At 43.3% G+C, this 25195-nt stretch overlaps 1 protein-coding gene across 1 annotated transcript in view; it reads left to right on the top strand.

Annotated features, from left to right (window-relative positions):
- RERE (arginine-glutamic acid dipeptide repeats) overlaps positions 1-25195 on the top strand; it is a 304090-nt gene that overhangs the window by 184621 nt on the left and 94274 nt on the right. The window contains 2 exon segments of the mRNA XM_021095277.1: positions 1287-1411; positions 2733-2832. Of these exon segments, the coding sequence (XP_020950936.1) occupies positions 1287-1411; positions 2733-2832 (225 nt within the window).

Below are 25195 nucleotides of genomic sequence, written 5' to 3'. Positions count from 1 at the left end.
GCTCGTCTAAGTTGGAATGTGGCGTTTTGTTTACTGTGGACAGTAGAATATTTAAAGTGGAATAGGTGGCTCTCCTTTTATTTCTCTTGGCTGTACACTCTGCCTGTTTCCTTCATTTACACTTTTCGCCTGGGTTCTGTGGACACTGGAGCTTTTTAACTGCAGCTCTTAATTTAAAATATTAGACTAACGTGACCATGTTCGTAACTTGAGAAAATAAGAACACGTGTGTTTTACAGAGGGTTGCCTTTTCCTGGGCCTCTGATGGTCATGGTGCTCCTGGTGCCTGCTCACTCTTGCTCGGCCCTGGCAGTAGACCAGGGCCAGAAGATGCCCAGAGGCAGTCGAATCCTTAACATAACTGACTTGTAACCTTGCTTGTTGAGCACTGTTCAGAGATTTCAAAAGAATTAATCGAGGTGTTCTCGATGCACAGTAACCCGTTCCTGTCTCAGGTGGGGTGTTCAGTCTGCCGTGCCAGCTCATACCAAGACATCACACACGTGCCATCTGAGAATGTGCCTTCCTGCCCCTCAAGCAGTCCTCTCTTCCTCAAGCCACTCATCTGATTTCTGTCATGAGCATTCAGTTCAACCATGTTTTTAATTTTTTTTTTTTCCCTTTTTTTTGGCTGACCCACAGCAAATGGAGTTCCTGGGCCAGGGATGAGAGCTGAGCAGACACTGGCCCCTAACGCACTGTGCACTGGGTGGGGCTGAGGACCCGACCTGTGTCCCCCCAGGTCAGAGATGCCGTGGCGTGAACTCTGATCGTGTTTTAAATTGTACCTTTATGGCTTTGTTGGATGTTTACCCTGACTCATTGTTATCAACACTGTTGCAAGTAGCATTAGTTCACTTAATTTTTTATCAAACACCCTTAGATGAGGTTCTATTATTTATATATGTCTCTTTATAAACATGCTATATTGGAAATGTGGGTGCTTTTCCCTTCTTCATCGAGATGCTGTTATTTCCCGAGACATTTTTTGTTTTATAATTTCTTTTAAACACACGTGTCCATTGCCTGTCCTCTCCGTGGACTCTGTCGGCCCTGGTTTACTCTATGGTGTTTGCTGCTGCTCGTGGAGGTTAGGCAGTGCCTTGTGGAATTGGCTGCGGTGCAGAGATCCTGTGGTGAATAGGCCAGTTTCAGCGACTCACTGTTTTTCTGTTGTTTCAGTACTACCTAAAGAAAGAAGCTCTAAACTTCTGTCCCCAAGGCCTGCCTGCAAAGGCAGCTCTGTCCTGTGCCTCGATCGTGACTTCTTCATCCCTTTCTTACAGGCCAAACTTCCGGATTTGCAACCCTTCCTTTCTCCCGACGGTGACACTGTGACCCAGCACGAAGAACTGGTTTGGATGCCTGGAGTCAATGACTGTGACCTCCTTATGTACTTGAGGGCAGCGAGGTAATTGGGGGCCACACATCCTGCTTTCTGAGTTGATCAATAGGCCATAAACTTTCTCCTTTCCCCAAAATTTTCTTTTCTTTTCTTCTTTTTTTTTTTTTTTTTTTTTGCATTTTAGGGCCTCACATGTAGCATATGGAAGTTCCCAGGCTAGGGGTCAAATCAGAGCTGCAGCTGCTGGCCTCCACCACAGCCACAGCAATGTAGGATCTAAGCCACATTAGCAATCTACACCACAGCTCACAGCAACACTGGACACTTAACCCACTGAGTGAGGCCGGAGATTGAACCTGCGTCCTCCTGGATACTAGTCGGGTTCATTACCACTGAGCTACCACAGGAAGTCCCTGAAATTTTCTTGATGTATTGGGCACCCTCTGCCTTTGTTTTGTTATATCCTCTCTAGTCCGAGCCCTGATCCTTCTTAGCCTGCCATGGTAACGCCACGCTCTTCCCCTTGGTGTTGCCCCAGGCCGCTGTTAGAACACTTCAGAAAGGAACTTCGTAAGACATGCACACGGTTATCCACACTTCTCAATACAGGGCAACAATCGGCTCGTTCAGCTCATCCTAAAATCCCATTACAGAGTGCTCTGCTTTCTGGCTCTTCATTGCTTCCTGACCTAAACTGTCCATTTTGGGGGCTTTACCCATATGAATACTTGCCAACCTGACAGTTCCTAGTCCACACAATGAGAAGTTTAAGTCTGTCCTGGACAAGTCCTAGTGCAAACAGAGCCTGCCTTTGCGCTGCGTTCCGGGACTTGTTGCAGTACCAACAAGTGGTGCAACAAAACCCTAAAGCAAGACTTGGTGCAGTGATTGAGCTCCAGCTGTTCTGTCGTCAGCAGTGCGGCTCGGAAGCTGCAGTGGGGATGGAGGCTGCAGGGGCGTGAATGGCTACTGAGGTTTCTTTTTACCTTTTTTCTACTTTCCATTTGCCTAAGCGCAATTGCTATATAGTTTGAAAGGAATTAAGTAAAGCTTCAGAGGATTTAATTGTACCTGTTTTCCAGAGATTTTTCCTTCAAAAGATTGTAATCTAGCTGAATGTTGTGGCAAATAGTTTTAGATTATTCATGCCCTCAAATCTAAACTCTGAATACTGATAAAGCGTGGGAAGAGATGCCAAATGGAGCTGAATAAAAATAACATTTCTTTTTCTGAGTGAGTGAAGGGTGGACTGCAAAGGCACTTAGATTTTCCCTTAAAACAAGAGCAGAAGCTTAATCACGCATGTCGTAGTGGATGTCGTTCTGGACGAAGCCTGCAAATGGGGGTTCGGTGTCTGTGCTGATGGTGTCCCTTCCCGTCCCCCAAGGAGCATGGCGGCATTTGCAGGGATGTGCGACGGCGGCTCCACGGAGGATGGCTGTGTCGCTGCATCTCGGGATGACACGACGCTCAATGCCCTGAACACGGTGAGTCTTCTGACACTGCCCTGGGTGGGAAGAAGCTTCTTTTTCGCCCGTGCTGGCCGTAGGGAATTTGTGCTGATCAGAGAGTATGACAGGACCTGACTCTTAGGATTAGGCACTGTGGTGTCTGCTGAGGTTCAAAGACTGGAGTCGGGGCTCCGGGACCTCAGCCAGCAATGTGGCGCCTCCAGAGTCCCCTCCAGGCCTGTCTGCCCCCCAGGGTTGTGGCAAGCCTCTGACAAGAGCCCAGTACCACTGCTTGGTCCTCACTGAGCGCCCGAGAGGCCGAGTCCCACGCTTGGTGGTCTTATTTCTGCCTCACAACCCTACCCCCCAAAGAAGGAAGGCTCCATCATTATTAGCACCATGTGGATGCAAGGAAGTTAAGTCACAATCAAGGTCAGACACTCAGGATTCGAATCCAAAGGCCGTTCTTCTCCCCTAATGTGTTTGGAAGTGCAGGGAGGGGAAAAAGAAGCTTGACTTCCAGGAACAAATTTGTTTTCTATAAATTTGATATTGGAACTATGTAACTATTTCACATGACTATAAAACAAAATTGTTTTAAAAATAACAATCCTTTAAAAAAATCCAAAATAAAAAGTAACATGAGCATCATGGTGCTGGTTGGTCGCCTGACATGCAGTGTGAGTGTTCACCTGCCTTAATCCTGGGATTTCACGGCAGCTCAAATAAAGGAACTCGAACCGCTACAGACTGTACGGTTGCTGAGACCAGGTCGCTGTCGTGGACATTCCTTCTTGACGCGTCCTAGAATATATCCTGTAGGCTGAGAGGAAAATGAATGTGTCTTAAGGTTCCTTGACACAGTCCTTCTATGTGTTTACTAATGTGAAATCACCCAATTTGACGAAAGAATGAATTCTTAGGGATTTCTGATATACTAATAAAGAATCTGCATGGTTCTGGATACATGTGCAGGATACTGAGCGTGAGGCTGAGCAGCTCTTCTGACAGTTAACCAAATGTAATTTAAGCACCATTTATCTTTTTCTTTTTTTTTGCTTTTTGGGGCCGCACTTGCAGCATATGGAGGTTCCCATGCTAGAGATCTAAGTGGAGCTGTAGCCGCTGGCCTACACCACAGCCACAGCAACTCGGGATCCGAGCCTCGTCTGCAACCTACACCACAGCTCACAGCAACGCTGGATCCTTAACCCACTGAGCAAGACCAGGGTTCGAACCCAAAACCTCATGGTTCTTAGTTGGATTCACTTCCACTGCCCCATGACGGGAACTCTTGTTTCTCTTTTTCTTTCTTGGGAGGTCACTGTAGTTGGAAGCACTTTGAAAATCCTGTTCCAAAAAGCTCTAAATAAATAAGAATCTAAGCCTCAGAAAGACGAGGCGCCTTCTGTGAATGCCAGCCCTCTACAAAGCTGATAACAGATGCCCGTTGAGGGATCTTTCTACTACATGACTGTGAAACATGGACATGTCTGAACAGTAGAGATGTTTTTTATTTCTGGACTTGTTATGTTTCTTGACTATTACGTAATGTTATAATACCTTCTTGTGTGTGGGAGGTGGTATCACCTTGCTTGGAATACGCAGCGTTCTAAATAAGTGAATGACTTTTCACATCCGCATTCACTTGCTCCCCAGTTTGATACTTAGAATTTTTGTTTTTATAAGGAATCCTTATTTTGAACCTACAGTGATAGAGAAAGAAGGGGCCTTCAAGATTATTTCAAGGATGAGGAAACTGGGACTCAGAGATGGGGATAATGCAAAAAGTGGCCATGACCTAGTAGGCATGCATGTCTGTGAATTCACGGAACCCTAAAAACTTCGGATGTGAGCTTCTTCTTGTTGGGTTTTTGTATAAAAGTTTATGGGAAAAAAATTCTTTCATGACTGCTGATCAGAGGAATTTTGAATAACAAAGATGTTGCCACATTTAATTAAATGTCTATTTTTGGCACTTCCTAAATTTATCTGATTTATTCTCTTTCTTATTCCAACTCCTCTAAGGATTCTGTGGAACATTCTTTCGTACAGAAATAATTTGTGCTATTTTTGCCTGTGGTCCTTTGTAGCAAGTTTAAGTTTTCTTCAGAATTGCCAAGGGTTTTTCGATTTAATGTTTATTTTGACTTCCTTGGAATATGGAGGCTTTGAACTTTGTTAAGTTAAAAAATTGTAAAGATAAATTCATTGTCACGTAACAGGTATTCGTTTCTTGGAGGATAGAATGGAGTCCGAAACAAAATTAGGTATTTGTCAACTTAGAATAAACCTGTGTCTGCTTCCCATTTCCTAGGACAATGTAGAAATTTAAATTATATGGGGAGTTCCTGTTGTGGCTCAGCAGGTTAAGAATCCAGCTAGCATCCATGAGGATGTGGGTTCGATCCCTGGCCTTGCTCAGTGGGTTGAGGATCAGTCATTGCTATAAGTTGCAACATAGGTTACAGGTGTGGCTCAGATCTGGAACTGCTGTGGCTGTGGCCATAGGCCAGCAGCTGCAGCTCCGATTTGACCCCTAGCCTTGGAACTTCCATATTTGGCCCTTTTTAAAAAGAAGAAAAAAAAAAAGGTGTATGGATTTTGCAGTAGAGTACATTAGAGTGTTTAATATCCCGTTAGGACTATTTAAATGACTTAAATAAATTAACGTTTATTAATTTATTAATTAAACTGTAATCATTAATAGAACATTTTTGAATTATTAGTTCTTCATGACAATTATATGGACCTATTTTTAAATGCAAGCTCTTCTGGATTACTTTGTTTGACTTTTTTCTTCATTATTCACAAATGAGAGTTTTAGTGTGTACTTAAAAAAAGCTTATTGAGGGAGTTTCCATCGTGGTTCAGCAGTAACAAACCTGACTAGTATCTATGAGGATGCAGGTTCATTCTCTGGCCTCTCTCAGCTGTGGTGCAGGTTGCAGACGTGGCTTGGATCCTGCGTGGCTGTGGCTGTGGCTTAGGCCTTTGGCTACAGTCCCCATTCAACCCCTAGGCTGGAAACTTCCATATGCCCCACATGCAGCCCTAAAAAAACACCCCCCCAAAACTTATTGGGGTATAATTTATGTGTAATAAGCTCTGATTAAAAGTATACAGTTTGAGGAGCTTTTTTTCAGTTTTCAGTTGCATATGCCAGTGACACTGCTGCAGTGTTCAAGATAGAGGAGTTCCCGCTGTGGCACAACAGGATCGACAGCACAGCTGCGTCCAGTGCTTGTCTTGGGACCACTGGACACAGGTTCAATCCTTGGGCTGGCATAGTGGGTTAAGGATCAGGAGTTGCCAAAGTTGTGGCTTGGGTCACCAGCTATGGCTCAGATCTGATCCCTGTCCTGGGAACTCCATGGAGATGCTTCAGGGCAGCCGAAAAAAAGGAAAAGAAAGAAAGGGTAGAAATCATCTCCACAAATCACCTCCTGCCCTTTTATCATCCTTGGTTGCTTCCAGCCTCAGATAACTACCAGTAGGTTTACTCTCATTGCAGGCTAAGTTGCCTTTTCTAGAATGTTCCATGGATGGGATAATATATATAATCCTTGGGGTCTGGGTTCTTTGAGCATACTAATTTTGAGAGATTTATGTTGTTGCCCAGTGAATAGTGCATTACTTTTTATGGTTGAGTCTTACTCCAGTGAATGGGTGTTCATATTTTACCCATTCGCCATTTGGGTTGTTTCCAAGCTTTTGGCCATTCTGAAATAAAGGTGTTATAAACATTGTCATCCAGGTCTTTTTATAGAACACGTATTTCTCTTGAGTAACCGTTGTGGTTCAGTGCAAATGAATCTGACTAGGAACCATGAGGTTGCGGGTTCGACCCTTAGCCTTGCTCAGTGGGTTAAGGATCTGGCGTTGCTGTGAGCTGTGGTGCAGGTCAAACGAAGATGCTGCTTGGGTCTGGCCTGGCTGTGGATGTGGTGTAGGCTGGCATCTGTAGCTCCGATTCGACCCCTAGCCTGGGAACCTCCATGTGCCATGCGTGGGGCCCTAAAAACCAAATAAAAAGGAAGGAAGGAAAGAAAGAAAAAAATATAAAAAATATCTAGCGTTGAAGTTGCAGGATTGTATATGTGCTTAGAGCACTTTAAGAAATTGTTGGGCAGGTCTTTGCAGTGGCTGGACCATTAGACTGTCAGTAGCATGTTGTAATTTCAGTTCTTCAGCATCCTCCACAAGACTTAATATTTTTGGTCTTTTTAGTTTTATTCTTTCTAACGAATGTGTAGTGGTACACCATTGAGGGTTTTCTTGTTTGGTTGGTTGGTTGGGGTTTTTTGGTCTTTTTTTGTCTTTTTAGGGCCTCACTGCGGCATATGGAAATTCCCAGCCTAGGGGGTCGAATCAGAGCTACAGCTGCCGGCCTACGCCACAACCATAGCAACTGACATCTGAGCCGTATCTGGGACCTACACGACAGCTCATGGCAACGCTGGATCTTTTACCCACTGAGGGAGTCCAGGGATCGAACCCACGTCCACATGGATACTAATCAGGTTTGTTACTGCTGAGGCAGGACGGGAGCTCCACTGTTGAGGTTTTAATTTAAATTTCCTGATTGTTGGTGGTGTTGAGCAGTTTTTTATGATTTAAAGCCCGCTTGTATATCCTTTGTTAAATATCTTCTGCCCAGTCAAGAGGCCTAATTTAAAATATTGAATTATTTAGCCTTCAGTACACTTCAATTGTAAGAGTTCTTTTTATATTGCAGATGCAAATGCTTTGATACATGTATTGTGAAAGTTTTCTCCCGTGTTACGGCTTTTTTTTTTTTTTTTTTTTTTTTTTTTTTGGTGTAATGCTGTGTTTCAGAGAGTAAAATACTTAATTTTGCTAAAGTCTGATGTATCATTTTCCTTTTATGAAAGTTTCTTTGATCATTTCATGATTACAAACACTGTTCCGGTGCTTTCTTCTTAAAATTTTAGTTCTTACATTTAGGTCTGTCATTCATTTCAAATTAATTTTGTACGTGATGCAAGCTAGAGGTCAAAGTTCATTCTTTCCATACAGATGCCAGGTGTTGGAGCAACATTTATTGAAAACAGTCTTTTCATTTAATTGCCTTAATGCTTTTATTCATCATCAGCTGCCTGTGTGTGGGGAGGGGGTCTTTTTCTAGATTGCATGCTTTTTCACTGATCTATTATCTTTTTACCAGTACTTCAGTATTTTGAATACTATAGCTTTAGGTGGTATAAGTAGGTGGTATAAGTCTTCCTATTTTGTACTTTTTTTAAGATTGCTTCAGCTCTTTAGGTTGTTTGCATTTCCATTTGTATTTTAGAATCAACTTGCCAGTTCCTGTATTTAAAAAGGCTTTGATGGAATTTTGTTGAGGTTGCATTCAATCTCTGGATCAATTTAGGGAGAATTGGCGTCTTAACAATTTGAATCTTCCAATCCATGAATATGATATAGTATCTCTCCTTTTTAAAAAAGGTTTCTTTAATTCTTTTGGTTAAGGTTTTGTAGTTTTCCAAAAAAGAGATTTTGCAGTTTTTAGTGTACAGGTTTCATACATACTTTGTAAAATTCATCCTTTAAATAATTATTGTTTGAAAATTCTTTTGTTAATAAGACTGTCTCTTATTTTTAATATCTGAATGTGCGTTGATAGGATAGAAATACAATTTTCAAGAGTAGGCTTTGTATTATTTATTTTATACAAAAAAATTCAAGGTCAACGCTAGAGCTTTCTGGTTGGTTCCTTGAGATTTTCCGTGTGTGAAATCATGTCATCAGCAAATAAAGGCAGCTATACTTCTTGTCGATTTCTGTGTTTTATTACTTTTTTGTGCTTTATTGCACTTGCTCGGAGCTCTGGTACAGTACTAAATAGAGGTGATAAGAATGGACATTTTTGCTTTCTTTCTCATCTTAAGGGGAAAAATTCCGTCATTCGCTGTTAAGTACAGTGTTGAATTTTTGTTGTTGTTTAATCAAGCCGCAGCTGTTCCTTTTTATATCTAAGTGTGTCAAGGGTTTTACCGTGAATGGGCATTGAATTTTGTCAGATGCTGTTTTTTCTTTTGTATCTAAAGAGATGATCATATGGTTGTTATGTTTCGTTAGTGTGGTGAATTACACTGACTAATTTCAAATGTAAACCAACTGTGCGTTCCTGTATTAAATCCTGCTTGGGCATTGTGTACTTTTGGATTCAATTTGCTGTTATTTGGTAAAAACTTTGACATTTGTGTTCATGAGGAATAGTGAACTGTAGCCTTTCTTTGTGGTATCTTTGGTTTTGGTGTTAGAGTAACACTGACTTCAAAAAATTTGTCAGGAAATATTTCCTCCTACTCTTTTTTTCCTTTAAAGAGTTTGTGAAGGATTGATCTTTTTTCTTTGTTAAGAGTTTGATAGAATTGACAGTGAAGCTGTCTGGGACCAAGGTTTTTTAATGGAATATTTAAAAGTGTTACCAAGTCCAAGTTTATACTTCTCACTGAACAACAGACCATTAAATCAAGAGAGAAAATGTAGGAGCAAGGAATGGTGACTTTATTTGGAAAGCAGGCAGACCGAGAACATGGTGGACTGGTGTCCCAAAGAACCATCCTGGAGTTCCCATTGTGGTGCACCAGAAATCTGACTGGTATCCATGAGGATGTGGGTTCGATCCCTGGCTTTGCTCAGTGGTCTGAGGATCCAGCATGGCCGTGAACTATGGTGTGCTTTGCACATGCAGCTCGGATCCCGTGTGGCTGTGGCTGTGGCATAGGCCAGCAGTTGTAGCTCTGATTCAACTCCTAGCCTGGGAACTTCCATATGCCTTGGGTGTGGCCCTAAAAAATAAAAAATACATCTACTCTAGCTTTATTATAACTGTTGCCTGTGTGTGGGTATATCTTCTTCTAGATTCTTGCTTTGAATCCTTTTGCTTTTTTTCCTTTGATGTAAAGTAGCTCTCTTGTGTGTTTTAGTTTTCCAGTTTTTTTTTTGCTTTTTTATCCAGTCTGGCAAGTATGTGGAGAGTTTGGTCCAATGCAGATACTTCTTAGGTTACATAAACCTTGAGCCACATCCATTCGCAACAGCAGAGCTATCATTGGAGAATGGCAGAAGTAGTTAACATAGAAATATCTTACTTTCATGGCCACCTGACATTACTTTTGATTGTGTGGTGAACTTGCAGAAGAGTGTGGTACACAGTTCTTATTTGGTGGCCCATTCATGTTAAAATATATTTCTTAATCTTTTTACTTCTTACACAAAAGAACAGTTTTGTACCGATACAGAAGATGTAACAAACACATTGGCTTCTTTTGTTGCAAGAAGAGGGAATGCTTAGTGTCCATAGGCATGCTTCTTCACGTATGTCAGCAAAGATATGCTTAATCTTATCCTACTATTTTTAAATCTCTTTCATTAAATTAATTAATATATTTTTAGCCACAGCATTCAGCAGCTTGACGCAGGATCTCCATTCCCAAACCAGGGGCTGAACTTGGGCCCCAGAAGAGAAAATCCCAAATCCTAACCACTAGAGTACCAGGGAACTCACTATATTTTACTACTTTAAAGTGTCAGTATATGACACTTTATATAATATATAATATGTATTTGCAAATTTCTTTTATTTCTAAATTCGTGTTATGTGTATTAAGTAATATGTTAAAATATGACGAAGTGATGGCGCTCCCTCTGGAAGATCTTAGAAATGTTCCTTTGTGTACTGGGCTAGGTAGACATTTCTTCATACATAGTTTTAATTAGGCTCGTCAGCACATGTTAAGCTTATATGTAAGTTGTAAATATCATAGCATGTAACACACAAATGGCCCATATTATACTAAGGGAATTAATTAAACCATCTTTAAGTGCTTACGTCTGTTTGGCCTTTTACAAAATAAATCTTTCAGTTTATGCTTGGAAACTTCATCAAAAGCCTATAGTTTGAGATTAAGTTTTCTAGAAAATATCATGAGGATGACTTACTTTTACTAAATAGATACTGGAGTCTATTCTTTGAGCTCAAGTGTCTTTCCTATTTGCTAGCAAAATTCAAATTCTTTGTCTTCTCTTTCTCAGCACCTTATTTGCATGCTTCTCTTTACTTTCTGTCACTAACACTAAACGTATATATGTTCACTATATATAAGTAAAATTTATAATCATGCAGCAAAGATTTCACCTTTGCCTGGACAGCTTTATTCCCTGAAATACGGCTGGCTGTTAGACATTTGAATTAAGCTTTTTGCATATTGACGGGAAGTTTGCATGTGTTTGCTTACGTATTCAGGTACACCCACATCGCCTTCAACAAAGGAGTCAAGGCTTCCAATAGCTTAAGAGTTAGTTTTTATTTCTGATTTTATAAATACCATTGTGTGTTAACCATTGAGTATTCATCGTCCTTGTCTTCCTAGCGTGTAGCCCGATGCCTGGTGCATGGCAGAGCAGCACTGCTTGTTGAATGACTGAATAAGTACATCAGGCTCGAGGCCAGATCACATTTGATCACCTAGAACTTGGTGTTGTGAGATTGGCAGAGCAGAGTGTACAGATAAGCCTACTCTAAAGATCATTTTCATCTTCCTCCCGTAGGTGGACTTTCCTAGAGCATCCGGCCCTGGATTAGTTGTGCGGTGCTTAGGACTTCAGTGAATGCAGTATTTCCCTGCTTCCCAAGTAATACATTGCCAGGAGACCGTGTTCTTACAGTTTGTCTAATGTGTACAATCAGGATTCTTCTGAAATTCATTCCGTACTCACACCCTTTGCTTAAATTCCTCTCCTTTTACTATTTCTCCATTCAGATTAGTCAGCATTAATTAGTGGTAGGGTGGTGGATCTTTCTCTCAGGATTTTTGGTCTTTTTAGGGCCACACCCATGGCTTACGGAAGTTCCCAGGCTAGTGGTCGAATTGGAGTTGTACTGCTGGCCTACACCACAAGCCATGGCAATGCCAGATCCTTAACCACTGAGCAAGGCCGGGGATTGAACCTACACATTCTCATGGATGCGGGTCAGATTCGTTTCTGCTGAGCCACGATGGGAACTCCTAAGTCATTCTTGATAAGCACCTTGATAAGCTAGTGTTTCATTTATGTTGTAACAGGAGATTGGAGTCCACGTTATGTCAAATTGGTAATGATTGTGTGAGTGAAGATTCAGAAAGACCACGTAGTTGAAGTTTTTTGGCACGACCGAGACCTCTTCAGCTGATGATCAGAATAATAATGTACAAATGGGAGTTTTTATTTATTGTGCTTGGACCCATAATTAGAAACACTTTGAACTTGTTCTGAACATTTTTTTGGTTTGTTTGTTTAGCAGTTTACCCTTTGGGCCAAAAACTTCATAATTTGCTTCTGTTCCAAAGTTCCGGGCAACCGCACGATTAGCACAAATCCCAGGACTTGCTCGTTTTGTGTCATTTGGACGAAGATGACTTTTTAACTGTGGTACTGTTGTATTTTGTTCCTTTTCTGTAACCCACAGCTTTACCTCACGTTGAGCTTTACTTATGCCTCTGAAAGGTCTTCCGGCCGGGCCTGCTCCCCAGTGCTCCCCTGCTGCTCGCCCCAGTCGTGGCCCCGCTGTGCGTTGCCGTGTGGCCCACCCACCGGTTTCGTCGGCGTTGCTGTCCTCCGCCGCTGTCCTTGACCTAGAATCCGCGCACTGTGGGTCTCTCGTGTTTAACGTGCTCAGGGTCCCGGTTCTCCATACGCTCAGTGTCCTCCGATGTGTGTGCCCAGGGTCACAGTCTGTTGTAGGACCTTTTCACCCCCGGGAGACCTGTGCTCACTGGTCTCTCCCTGTTTCCCCCCATCCCCAACCGTCATTCGGCCATGTCTAAGGATGTCCTTTACTCGAAATGTCCTCTTTTGTGACTGGCCTCTTTCACTGAGGGTGATGTTTTTAAGTTTTGTTCGTCATTGTAGTTTTTATAAATATTTGTGTACAAATACACACAGCCATTTATTTCAAGTTTTGTCCATGGTGTGGCTTTTATAAATATTTGTGTGTACAAACACACACACAGCCATTTGTATGCATAAAACATTTTATTTTTCCTTCTGATCAGCTTTGTCTGTATGTCTTAAAACGTGCCCCTTCCTCTGAAGCAGCACTTGCCAGATTTGAGCAGGACGTCATGGTAAGGAGCTGTCTTGGGTTATCCTAAAAGCTCACCTTAACACAGTCTAAGCGTTTACGAATGTGTGCTCATCACATTCTTTTTTTTCCTTGTGTTTTGTCTTTGTCCTGTTTTGTTTTATTTTTCTTTGTATATTTGCCTTTGCTAAGCCCCTTCTCTCCTGCCCTCAGCTTGTGGACTGACTTTTGAACCAGGCACAGGGCCTTAAGTTCATCACCGTTATCTTCCTTTTATTAGGTATCAGATGTTGGTCACCTGCCTGGTGTCAGTAATAACAACAGTGTTAATAAAAGCAGGGAAATTGCAATGTGTTTGTTGGTCGAGCCGCTTGTATGTTAGGCAGTTTAGGTGCTTTTCGTGAATGAATCCATTTTTATAATCTTTATAACAATTCCGTGAGAAAAGCGTGGTTGTCACCTACAGATTAATAAGCATATGCTGTCTCATGTTTATATGCCTAATAATTTAAACTTGAGGGCAGTATAGACTTGAGGCTAATGCCTTACAGCAGTGCTCTTTACGTGTCCACTGAATGTGCCGTTCGGGGGATGGGCACTTCAGCCAAGTGAAAACCCTTCCTGCCGCAGCCTGTCCAGGGCACCCCATCCTTCCTCCTAGGCCCTCAGCAGGGACTCGGAAGAGTGTCATTCAGCTTTGCTTTTGTTTGGAGAAACTTAGAAAGTTCTTTTGCTAATTTAAGAATTTTTTTTCTCGTAAGATTTTTTTTTCCCCTCTGTGCTACATACTGGTAAAATGCTTTGAGATTTACACGGTATTTTGGAAAACGTCTACTTAACATCAATCAGAATATTAACATCGACGAACCTATATTAGGCATTAACACAATAAATAGTTAGCAAATCATTTTAAAACCCCTTAGCCTTTTCACATTGAAGAAGAGGCTTTAGTAAAATCATTCATTCATTTATTTATTCAGTAATAAATGTGACTGAGTCTCTGCTCTTTGCAAAGCCCTCATGGGAGAGTGTTGGATGCAAGAGTTATATACATGAGCATTGAATCTTAGAACAAAGTAGGCCCATGAGTTTTAAAAGGGCTTATATATTAATGTAAGATGTACTGCAGAATACTAGTCCTAGTGTTTTGTTTATTGGACTAGTATGAAGTATATTTCAGAGTACTTTTTTTTAATCCCTCAATTTTGAAGATGGTTGTATGAGTTTCCTATGGCTACTATAACAAATTACCACAAACATGGCGGCTTAAAACAACAGATTTTATTCTCTCCTTTTTCTGGGGTCAGAAGTTCGAATCCAAGTTGTCAGCTGGTCCATGCTCCCTCCAGCTCCGTGGGGGAGAGCAGTGCTTTGCCTTTTCGAGCATCACGAAGTCCTAGCTTTCTGTGGTTTGTGGTCACATCTTCTCTGCTTGTCTGTACATTGTATTCCCTTTGTGTGTCTGTATCTTCTCTAGTCTGTGTTTTTCCACTGCTTCTATCACAAGGATGCTTGTCCTTGGATATAGGGCCCACGTGGTTGGCCTGGAATTGTCTCCTATCTAAAGATCCTCAACCTAATCACAATCACATCTGTAAAGACTTTTTTTGACACTCTTGTGGCATATAGAAGTTCCCAGGTTAGTAATCTAATTGGAGCTACAACTTGTGGCAACGCCAGATCCTTGACCCACTGATTGAGGCCAGGGTTCGAACCCTTGTCCTCATGGATACTAGTCAGGCTCGTTACTTCGGAGCCACAATGGGAACTTCCCAAGACTCTTTTTCAGATCAGGTCACAGTCACATGTGCTAGTGATTTGATGTGGATCTCTCTTCTAGTGGTCACTTTTTAGTCACTACAGTTGGACTTTACTGTTTGATAAAATGTTACTAAAATAAGTTATAGTGCTTATTTTTAAGGTTTTGTAGTAGTTCATTTTTATTTCCTTTTCTATCAGTTAAAAAGTATTTATATTTAAGTGTGTAGAGTTTCTGTCATGCGTTAATGAACCCAACTAGTGTCCATGAGGATGTGGGTTCGATCCCTGGCCTTGCTCAGTGGGTTAAGGATTTGGCATTGCTGTGAGCTGTGGTGTAGGTTGCAGATGCAGCTTGGAACTCCGAGTTGCTGTGCCTGTGGTGTAGGCCAGCAGCTACAGCTCCGATTTGACTTCTAGCCTGGGAACCTACATATGCCGTGGGTGCAGCCCTAAAGACACACACACAAAAGATTTAAGTGTGCATTTTCTGATATTCAGATTCTGAAAATATTTCTAGCAGTAACTGTGATATTTCTATAACATCTGAGGACATTTGATTTATAAAGTACTGTAGTATTTGTATGAGTATAAAGTAGAGTGTATTTGGCTTTCTTTGTATGAAGAACATTTATTTAGATAACAGAATCGTCATGTGTAACCACCATATTAACTGATTTGTTCTGACGTGTCAGCTTGCTGAGGATTTTTTCCTTGGCTGTAGCCTAGACCTCCCAGCTCCTGACCCAGCCTCCCCCATCCCGACCTGGGCCTGATGGAGTCGTCTGGAGGGGGAGCGGCACCTGCCCCTTGGGCGCCCTTGTGGGCCAGGTCTCATGTTGCTTGTAGACTTGACCGCTCAGATGGCCGGGGGCGAGCCCTGGTCCCTTTGAAGCTCTTGCTCTTGTCAGTCTCTGCAGGCTGTGTGTTTCCCACCCCATGGCCAGAGCCGGCCGGCCGGCCCTCTTCTCCAGGAGGCGGGCATTCCCCCAGGCCAGGCACTTGCTGGGCTTCACGGATCGCCACACCAGCTGCCCCACCCTTGCCCTTCTTGCCGCCCTGCCTGTTGGTCGGCCTGCCCTCTTCCTGACCACAGTACGGCTTGGGCTCTGTGTTCCTGCTTACTCCAGTACTTTGCAGCACTAGTTACTCAAGGACTGGGGGGCAGTTGCCTCTTGATCTTCCTCCATGTTTTTTCCCACTTCACAAGTGAGGTACCCATTTTCATGCGTTCTCCAGTCAAGTCTAACCTTACTTGATGCCTCTGAGTCCTTTTTTCTGGTGGGGGGGTTGCACCCATAGCATATGGAGGTTCCCAGGCCAGGGATCAAATCTGAGCTGCAACTGCAACCTATACCGCAGCTGTGGCAATGCCAGATTCTTAACTCACTATGCCACAGAGACAAGTCCAGGTCTTAACCCGCTGTGCCACAGCGGGAACTCCTGAGTCATTGTTACTGGTGGCCATCGCACAAAATCAGTGTAACTTTTGAGTTGAGATCTTGGGTTTGCATGATAGTTTGCAAAGCTGTGGAGTCTGCTCCATTCAGGCTGTCTTCTGCTGCTGCTCTGTTGTGAAGTCACAGTCTTTCATTTGCTCTTTTCAGACCTGTTGTTAGACCGGGGAATCATGAGGAAGCTATCAGGAGTCTCAGGCTTGGGCTGGGGGTTTCCTGGTTCTCTGGGGCGGTTGCTGGAGGCACTGCTGTGGTTGCCCAGAGCCTTTTTGCTTGTTTCTAGTCACTTGCTTTGGTCTTGGCTGAGGTTTCTACATAAAAGAGCTGTCTCTCAGAAAATTTCCCAACTCTGCAGTCGTACGTGCTTTGGTGTCTGACGCTTTGATTTTCTTTGTTCTGTTACTTTATCATTGCACCCAGAAAGAGTAAGTATACTTGTGTTTATGCAACCTGAAGATTACTCGTCAGAGATCACCCTGGTTAAGGTTGCTGAGCCCCGTGGATTGGAAGCAGTCATTTCTGCACCTAAATTCGACGGAGTAGAATTTAAAGCACTTTGTGGAATGTTTTTCTCTCAACACTGATGCAGCTGGTCTTAAGGTTTTGTTTGTTTTATCTAGTTTTTAAAAATTATCTGTTTGAAGGAATCTGGTTGAACTTGACCCATAACTGGCCTTTCACATACACTTTCTAGTTGACTCTAGCATTTCTGAATGGATTCACTAATGCCTGTGTGAGAACTGTGTTGTTTTCTTCTGTCACCCTCTAGGTTAGAGTCTTACATGTCATTTTTCTGTTTTCAAGGCTGAAGATTCTAGGAGTGAGTGAAAGCAAGTGTAATTTCCACTGTGGGCCTGAACGATGTCTACTTGTGATCTGAAATAGGTTTTTTTAAACTGACAAATAATTATGATTCGTGATCTACCAGTAGTTTTTCTTTCTGGCCAGAGTGTCACCCATTCTAGATCATTAATCTGAGTCTTATCTGAGTCTTATCATTCTGTATCATTAATCTGAGGTTTGTTGCTCACTTATAAGTTCTAATGAGTCAACTTGCCTTTAGATACACTGGGCTGGCAGCCTAGCTAACGTTCTGTTTTGTTTTTTTGTTTTGTTTGTTTGTTTGTTTTTAAGGACCACACCTGTTCTCTGGGTTTAGAATACCTTCAATGGCCAGGAGATGGTGACCTGTTAATTTCTAGACAACATGTAATGTGGGAACTAAGTGAATGAGAAACACGGCAATGTTGTATCTGCCATGGGAAATTCAGTCATAAACAAGGCGTTACCTAGACGTTATACTGCCTGTTTTCACTTGCTCCTCGAATAGTGTTTTTACTTTGGCGGTTGTTCTTTGTTAAGTGTAGGCAGGGTTAATCATGTCACACTGACCGTTGATTTCTCACATCTGCTCTGCGAAGTCACCTTGGTGTTTCAGCAGAGCGAATATGACCCCAGTCCCTGACACCCCTTTGTGTTTGATCATTCACTGTTTTGTTGATGTGCGAGGGTTTCCTCTTCTGAGCACTGGTTTCCTCCTCTTGCCTCCACCCCACCCCAGGTTAAGGACCTTGGGAGTCCTGGTCCCCGCAGCTGGAAGAGCCCCTTGAGCCCGTTGTTCCCACCTGGCCGCCATCCTGAGCTGCTCCTGAGGCTTAGGCCTCCTAGAAATTGGGTCTAGGTTGGAACCGTCCCTCTGCTGCTCACAGGGCCACACCTCTCAGTTTCGTGCCCGCATTTTTAGTGCTCTTGCCACCGAGGACTGTGTAAGGAGCGAGTTGGCCTTGAAGACCTGGTGAGCTCTGAACACGTGCAGTGCTCGGCAAACGTTGGTCCCTGATCCAGGGCCTGGCATAATTCCTGGAACACCGGACTCCAAGAGTGCTGGAGGTGGCGGACTGGTCCAGCAACTCTGTATCTCCTGAAAATTACCTGGGTCTTCCCCTCACCCTTTACTCTCAGCAGTTAAGTTCTGTGTCTTTGCCATTATCTCTAAAGTGTGTGCCCATAAGAGTGTTTAGACAAATTTATCCTCTGCAGAACTCAAGTTGCATTATTTAGAATGACAGTGATCAAAGAAAAACAAGCATCACGCTTTTTAGTCGTAACTCTAGTCATTTTTTTAATCTCCCCTCCCACTTCACTCTAGCCTTTAAGTGTGTACATGTATCATATTTTGAGCTCCATACTAGGCCATTGGTGATGGAGGTACGAATGAAAATATATTGGCACTTGTGAATTATGGGTTGTGGGAAAAAAAATTTAAAGTTTTGTGTTAGATTTCAGTGAGATTGTTCTCATTTTAGGGAGAAATAATTGAAATAATTAAAACCATGTGAAGAATTTTAAGACCTTTTCCAAATTCCACTTTTTTTTTTCCCCTTTCTATTTTGGCAATTACTTATAAATAAACAGTGTATTTTGCAGAGCAAAATACTTTGAAATCTAGTGATTTTCTTAATGGACTGCGATTACTTAATATTTAACGTGAATGCAATCCAACGCAGATAGCTTTTTCTACAGTTACTATAATGGCAATCATTGCAAAAAGATGCTTTGGTGTAGTAGAAGCTGCCAGATGTGATGCCATTTGATCTAAAAAGGTCACAGTAAAAGGGACATTTAAATTAAGTTATAAATTACGATTGAAGAACAATATTTTGATGTGTGAGACCGGGGATGACAGAGCGGGGAGATGTAATTCATGGGTTCATTACAGAACAGAGGTGCCTGACAGCTGAGCCGTGCCAAGAGGAAAATTTATTTGCAACATCACGCAGACAGAAAATGGCAGCTAAGATGAGAAGCCAGAGTAGAAACTTGAAACCTTGTGATAATACGCGGAGTTTATGCTAATAAGACCGCCCCAGATCCTGAGATGTTTAATGATTGCCGTAATATAAATGAGGTGTTCGGACTCATGCACATTTTCAATCTGATTTAAATTAAGACCTCGTCCTTGCTCTATAAAATAACACACTTTATAACCAGGCATTAAGGTTGATTCTCTCACCTCTCTTTCCAGTATGCAGATTTGCTGAAATTTCAGAATTGTTTAGGCAGGAGAGTTAAAGCTTGAAACAAGATTTCCATCCATGGCAGCTTTGAGGAAGGTATAATTTAATGTTTATAGCAATCCATGAGAAGTTCAATCATGAGTTAATTAAACTGTAGGCAGTCATTAAGTATTATTTATTCTTTCCAGAAGCTTGCCAGTAAAGCACTTATATATATTAAATTATAGAAAGTAATAAGCAGGGAATGATTTGTCAGGCCAAGGGAGAGCAGCAGATTTAACTTAAACAATTATGCAGAAATGTGTTTTTCTTCTCGTGGCCTGACCCTTTCTTCCCGCTAATCACAGAGAGGTCAGAGGCTGCAGCGGGACAGTGGAGGCTCCACTGAACCTCCACCGCTGGCTCCACTGAACCTCTGGTCATTTGACGAATCTTAGGTAAAAGCCTTGTACCTAAATTACACTACTCGCATGACGATACCGCTAGACCGTCTGCAGCTCTTTGGCATTTCAGGGTATCCTGTCACATTGTGTCTGGTTGATGGCTTTCCATTGTCCTTTGACCCAGCTGAGGGTCCTGTGGTGAGACCCGTTTGACGGATGAAGACCTTAGCTCAGCTGGTTTGTGACAAAGCTGGTGGCAGGAATCCTGTGCTGTCTGTAACGAAGCTGCCGGAGGCCTTGACTGGGTGCATTTGAGTAGAGAGACCCGAGCACCCGGGATCCTAGAGAGCGCTTCGTGCCACGGCTCCACTGCGCTCTTACAGTGGTTGCATTTGTTATGCAGAAGCCAGACGAGGAGCTTGTGGGGCTGTTGTTGTTGTTTTTCCCATTTTGCAGCCGCACCCGCAGCAGATGGCAGTGCCCGGGCTAGGGGTTGCACCTGAGCTGCAGCTGCCGGCCTGCCCCACAGCCACAGCAACACAGGATCCTTAACCCACTGAGCGAGGCCAGGGATGAACCCACTGAGCCACGACGGGGAACAAACTAAGAGAGGCCGCTACGGTTTTAACACTGTCGCACCCCAGTCCCCTCTGCTGGTGTCCCTGGGCCGTCTTTGCCAGCACAGGATGGGATGTCAGGAGCTGCCCGGGACTCCTTCCTGAGTGAACGGGAGGCAGAGACTGTGGCTGCTTGGGGCTGGGATGTGCCCTCGGCCCGCTGGAAGGTGGGGCAGACGAGAGCTGGCCGTCTCCTGGGGAAGAGCTCCCTTTTGCTCTTTCACGATGAACGAAGCAAACTCCAGGAAGAATAGGATTTTGTGGCTACAGTCCAGAGAGCTGGACAGCAGACCACGGGTACCAGCAAGGCAGGGCTGTGTGCCTGGTGGAATGACTCAAAAGGCTAGTGGTTTGGTGAAAAAAATCACCACTTTATTATCAAATTCCCCAGTTACTGACCTGTGTTTTAGGGGAAGATGGTTTTCACTTGTGTGTAAATTCAGACTTGAGTACGGTGATGGGGGAGCAGCAGATTGACAAGTACATGCGTCCCTGGTCGCTGACTTTTTTTTTTTTTTTTTTTTTGTCTTTTTGCCATTTCTTGGGCCGCTCTTGAGGCATATGGAAGTCCCCAGGCTAGGGGTCAAATCGGAGCTGTAGCCACCAGCCTATGCCAGAGCCACAGCAACGCAGGATCCGAGCCGCATCTTCAACCTACACCACAGCTTACGGCGACGCCGGATCGTTACCCACTGAGCAAGGGCAGGGACCGAACCCGCAACCTCATGGTTCCTAGTCGGATTCGTTAACTACTACGCCACGACGGGAACTCCCCCTGGTCGCTGACTTAAACACACACACGCATACACGCACACATGCACCCACGTGCGTGCACACGCCCTAGGATGATGTTTTTGAAACAGTGGTTTCTGCTGAATGACATACTGATTTAGTGGCTGGTAGGGTCCCAGGGATGGCGTAAGATCTAAGTTCTCCTACCAGTAGCTTGTGCAGATTGGAAGCTGGTTGAATAAAGATGCTCTGTCTTGGCCCCTGCTTTTTGCAGGAGTCTTTACCCAGTAGTTCCAAAATGGCACATTGGGAGTTCCCGTTGCAGCTCAGCAGAAACGAATCCAACTATATCCATGAGGATAGGGGTTTGATCCCTGGCCTCAGTCAGTGGGTTGGGGATCTGGCATTGCCGTGAGCTGTGGTATAGGTCCCAGATGCGGTTTAGATCCTGTGTTGCTGGCTGTGGTGTAGGTTGGCGGCTGTATCTCCCATTTGACCCCTAGCCCAGGAAGTTCCATATGCCTCGGATGTGGCCCTAAAAAGCAAAAAGAAAAGGAGAAAAAAGGTACATTTCTCTATATATTAAAATTACATTTAATTCTAAGAGTTCCTTGGTGGCTCAGCAGGTTAAGGATCTGGCATTGTCACTGCTGTGCCTTGGGTCACTGCTATGGTGCAGGTTTGATCCCTGGCCTAGGAATTTCCACATGGTGTGGGTGCAGCCCATCCTACCAACTACATTTGCTTTTAATTCCAGATTTTCTCAGCCGGGCTTGGTTGCAAAATGGACAGAAAGGTTTACTTGCTTTAACTGCTTTGCCAAGACCACAACATGAAGCTATAAGACATTTGAGGGTTTTCGTTCCAATTTCTTTGAACAATCTTCTCTAGGCAAATGGTTGAAAGTCTTACAACAAAGAACCTTTTACCTTCGCAATATTGGGAAGCCTGCACCAAGTTTCCTATATTGATATATCTGTGTGTTCATGATGGGGTGTTTAAAATTTGGAACCCGGAGTTCCCGTTGTGACTCAGCGGGTTACGAACCTGACTAGCATCCATGAGGACAAAGGTTCCATTCCTGTCCTTGCTCAGTGGGCTAAGGATCTCGTATTACTGGGAACTGTGGTGTGCGTCACAGTTGTGCTGCGGATCTGATATTGCTGTGACTGTGGTGTAGGCCTGCAGCTATAGCTCCGATCCCCCAACCCCAGTCTGGGAACTTCCATATGCTATGGGTGCAGCCCTAAAAAGCAAAAATTAAATTAATAAAAATTAAAAAAAAAAAGGAAACCCATGTAACTTTTCTTCATGGGGTAAGATTTCAATTCTTCACAGCTTAACACAGTATTAGAAGGGTTTTTTTGTTTTGGGGGGGTTTGGGGCTGCCCTATGGCACATGGAGTTCTGGGACCAGGGATCAGATTTGAGCCACAGTTGCAACCACAGCTACAGCAATACTGGATCCTTAACCCACTGTGCTGTCCAGGGATCCAACCCACATGCCGATGCTCTAAAGATGCCACTGATCCCCTTGTGCCACAGTGGGACCTCCTAGAGAGGCTTTTTTTTTTTTTTTTTTTCTTTTTATAGCACCCATGGCATATAGAAGTTCCCGGGCTGGGGCTGAATCGGAGCTGCAGCCGCCAGCCTTCATGACAGCCATGACAACACTGGATCCAAGCCACATCTGTGAACTACACTTCAGCTCGTGGCAACGCCGGATCCTTAACCCACTGGACAAGGCGAGGGTGGAACCCGCATCCTCACAGACACTATGTCAGGTTCTTAACCCACTGAGCCACGACAGAACTCCAAGAGGGGAATATTCTTTAATGACAATATTGAGAGATTTGAGATGGCTAGTATTTTGGTAAACTTAGCAACTCTAATTTACATGAAGAATACAGTTGTAACAACCAATTAAGCTCTAACTCAAATATTATTTTGGTTCCACTCTGAAGAAAGAAAATCTTCGTAATCATCTAGAAAATAAGCCCCTGTTAAGAAGGGCTGTCTTGTGCGTGATTCGCTGTGTCAAGCCTTTTAGGACCCTCGAGCGTGGGTGTGACATGGAGGTAGACGGTTATGCCTTTCCCAGATGCCTCTGGTGTCCATTGTCTGTCCTCGAAGCTCTGGCCAGCCCTGTCCCCTAGCGTGCTGTCTGGCACCGGGGGGCTCTCAGTGTTTGTGCAGGAATGAAGGATGGCCCGGACCCCAGGAAATTCCCCAAGTGCCCAAAAGACAACCGTCGTTCCTGTGAAACTGTGTGTGTGTCGGGGGGGGGGGGGGGTCCACAGCGATGGCTCTGTTGAAAGGATGTCTGCAGTGAATATAATTGAAGTATTCTTTAAAGATGGAAAGCTCTTGGAATTTCCTCAGGACTCCTGGCAAGTGGAAGTCCATGTTTGTCATGTTAAGAGGAAGGAGACTGTTGGGAAAGGATTCTTTGGGTTCCCTGAGACTCCAGAGCTTCGCGCTGGCCTTGGGGAGCTGTCCGTGGCGGCACGGTCACATCCTCTCTTGTCTGTTCAGGCAGTATTTTGTCGCCGTTGGTAAAGAATCCCACGCTCTTTACCTTCCAGATGAGTCTTTGTTGAGGGGTGGGAGAGGTAGCCTCTCTGAATATTTGGGGACTTTCTAGCTGGAAAGGTCAGGAATAGGACTGTTTTAAGAGGACAGACTGGAGCTCCTGTTGTGGCTCAGTGGTTAACAAATCCGACTAGGAACCTTGAGGTTGTGGGTTTGATCCCTGGCCTCGCTCAGTGGGTTAAGGATCTGGTGTTGCCATGAGCTGTGGTGTAGGTCACAGACACGGCTCGGATCCCACATTGCTGTGGCTCTGGTGTAGGCCAGCAGCTACAGCTCTCAATGGTCTCCTAGCCTGGGAACCTCCATATCCCTCGGGTACAGCCCTAAAAAGACAAAAAAGAAAAGCAAAGAAAACATTTGGGGAAAAAAAAAATAAGAGGACAGGCCGACAGTGGATCTGATGTTTTTCAGGTTGTTGCTGCATTAATCACGACAGCTTTTTCAGGGGAAAGTGAGATCTGAAGTAAAAGCTTATAAAAGAAAGATGAATGTGGTGATGTGTTTAGTGGAAAACTTTCTCTCCTAAGCACCCCACTAGGAATTTGGCTGGGGGCGTCGTGCAAGCAGGAGCTGGCCAGTAAACCCTGCACCCCCAAGTTCAGTGAGTCCCTCCAGGCGGTTCTTCCAGCTCATTTAAAGCTCTTCTTGGCTCCCCGAAGGCAGGACGGTCCTAGCGATTAATGACTTAGCTCCATTCACTGGTTCACTCTTGGAGGGGCCTTATGTTCTTAGGAGTAATTTCCTCTTATCAGCCATGCAAGGTTTAAGATTTTTAATTTTTCTGTGTACTGTACCAGACTTTTAATCAAATTTCATTAATTATTAACATGGGTAATTATGTGAAATGTAAGTGGTTTTGTTTATAGTTTAACAATCCTTTTCTGTCTCCAAAAAGCTATTCTCTGCTCTAGAAAATGATGAAAATTGATGAAAATTGAGTAGGCACAGCTTCCTTCATTTTTTCTTCTGTTTTCTTTTAAAAATAAATAGCTAACACTCACCCACCTACGGTGTGCCAGGTACCGATCTAAGCAATTTTACATGTATTTCCTAATATCATCCCCACCACAGCCCTAAAACAGAGATGTTATTATTATACTCATTTTTTAAAATGACAAGATCGAGGCCCAACGAGGATGAGTAACTTGCCCAAGGTCACACACCTGGCAAGTGGTAGAGCTCGAACTTGAATCCAGATAGTCTGGCTCCAGAGGCCGTAGATTTTCATCACTCTCCTGGACATTACCCCATTTCCTGTAATAACCTCTAATGAAAGTTAATTTCTCCTGAGCTTTTTATTACGAAGTTTTGATTTGATCAACCTGATTTGATTTCAGAGTTCATCACTGCTCATGATACTTTGTTTGCTTTTTAAAAAATTAAGTAGTCGTGCAGTCTTTCTTGTTACTCAGTTCTGATCCATGTTGTTAAGCTCTCACTGGAGGTATTCATTACGTTAGAGAACTTGGCCAGTATCTGCTTGTTCTGGATATCAGGCAAAGCATGGAAATCTAACATTATTTTTTTTATTTTGCATGCTTCTGAAAGAAGGCCAGATTGGACATTTCCAAAATCATAGTATTTTAACATTTACAAATTATACTATTTTAGTATAGTGTGTAGTTTATTTAGTATAGTATTTATATAGTATGCTATTTTATTTTTATTATTTTTTATATTATTATTATTATTTTGCTTTTTAGGGCCAGATTCCAATTTACTTTAAATCCAGACTATCCAATAAGTCAGC

This window comes from Sus scrofa, chromosome 6 (genome assembly GCF_000003025.6).
Source record: "Sus scrofa isolate TJ Tabasco breed Duroc chromosome 6, Sscrofa11.1, whole genome shotgun sequence".
Lineage (NCBI taxonomy): Eukaryota > Metazoa > Chordata > Mammalia > Artiodactyla > Suidae > Sus > Sus scrofa.
Note: the sequence above shows the minus strand (reverse complement) of the source record. Positions and strands in the feature narration are given on the sequence as shown.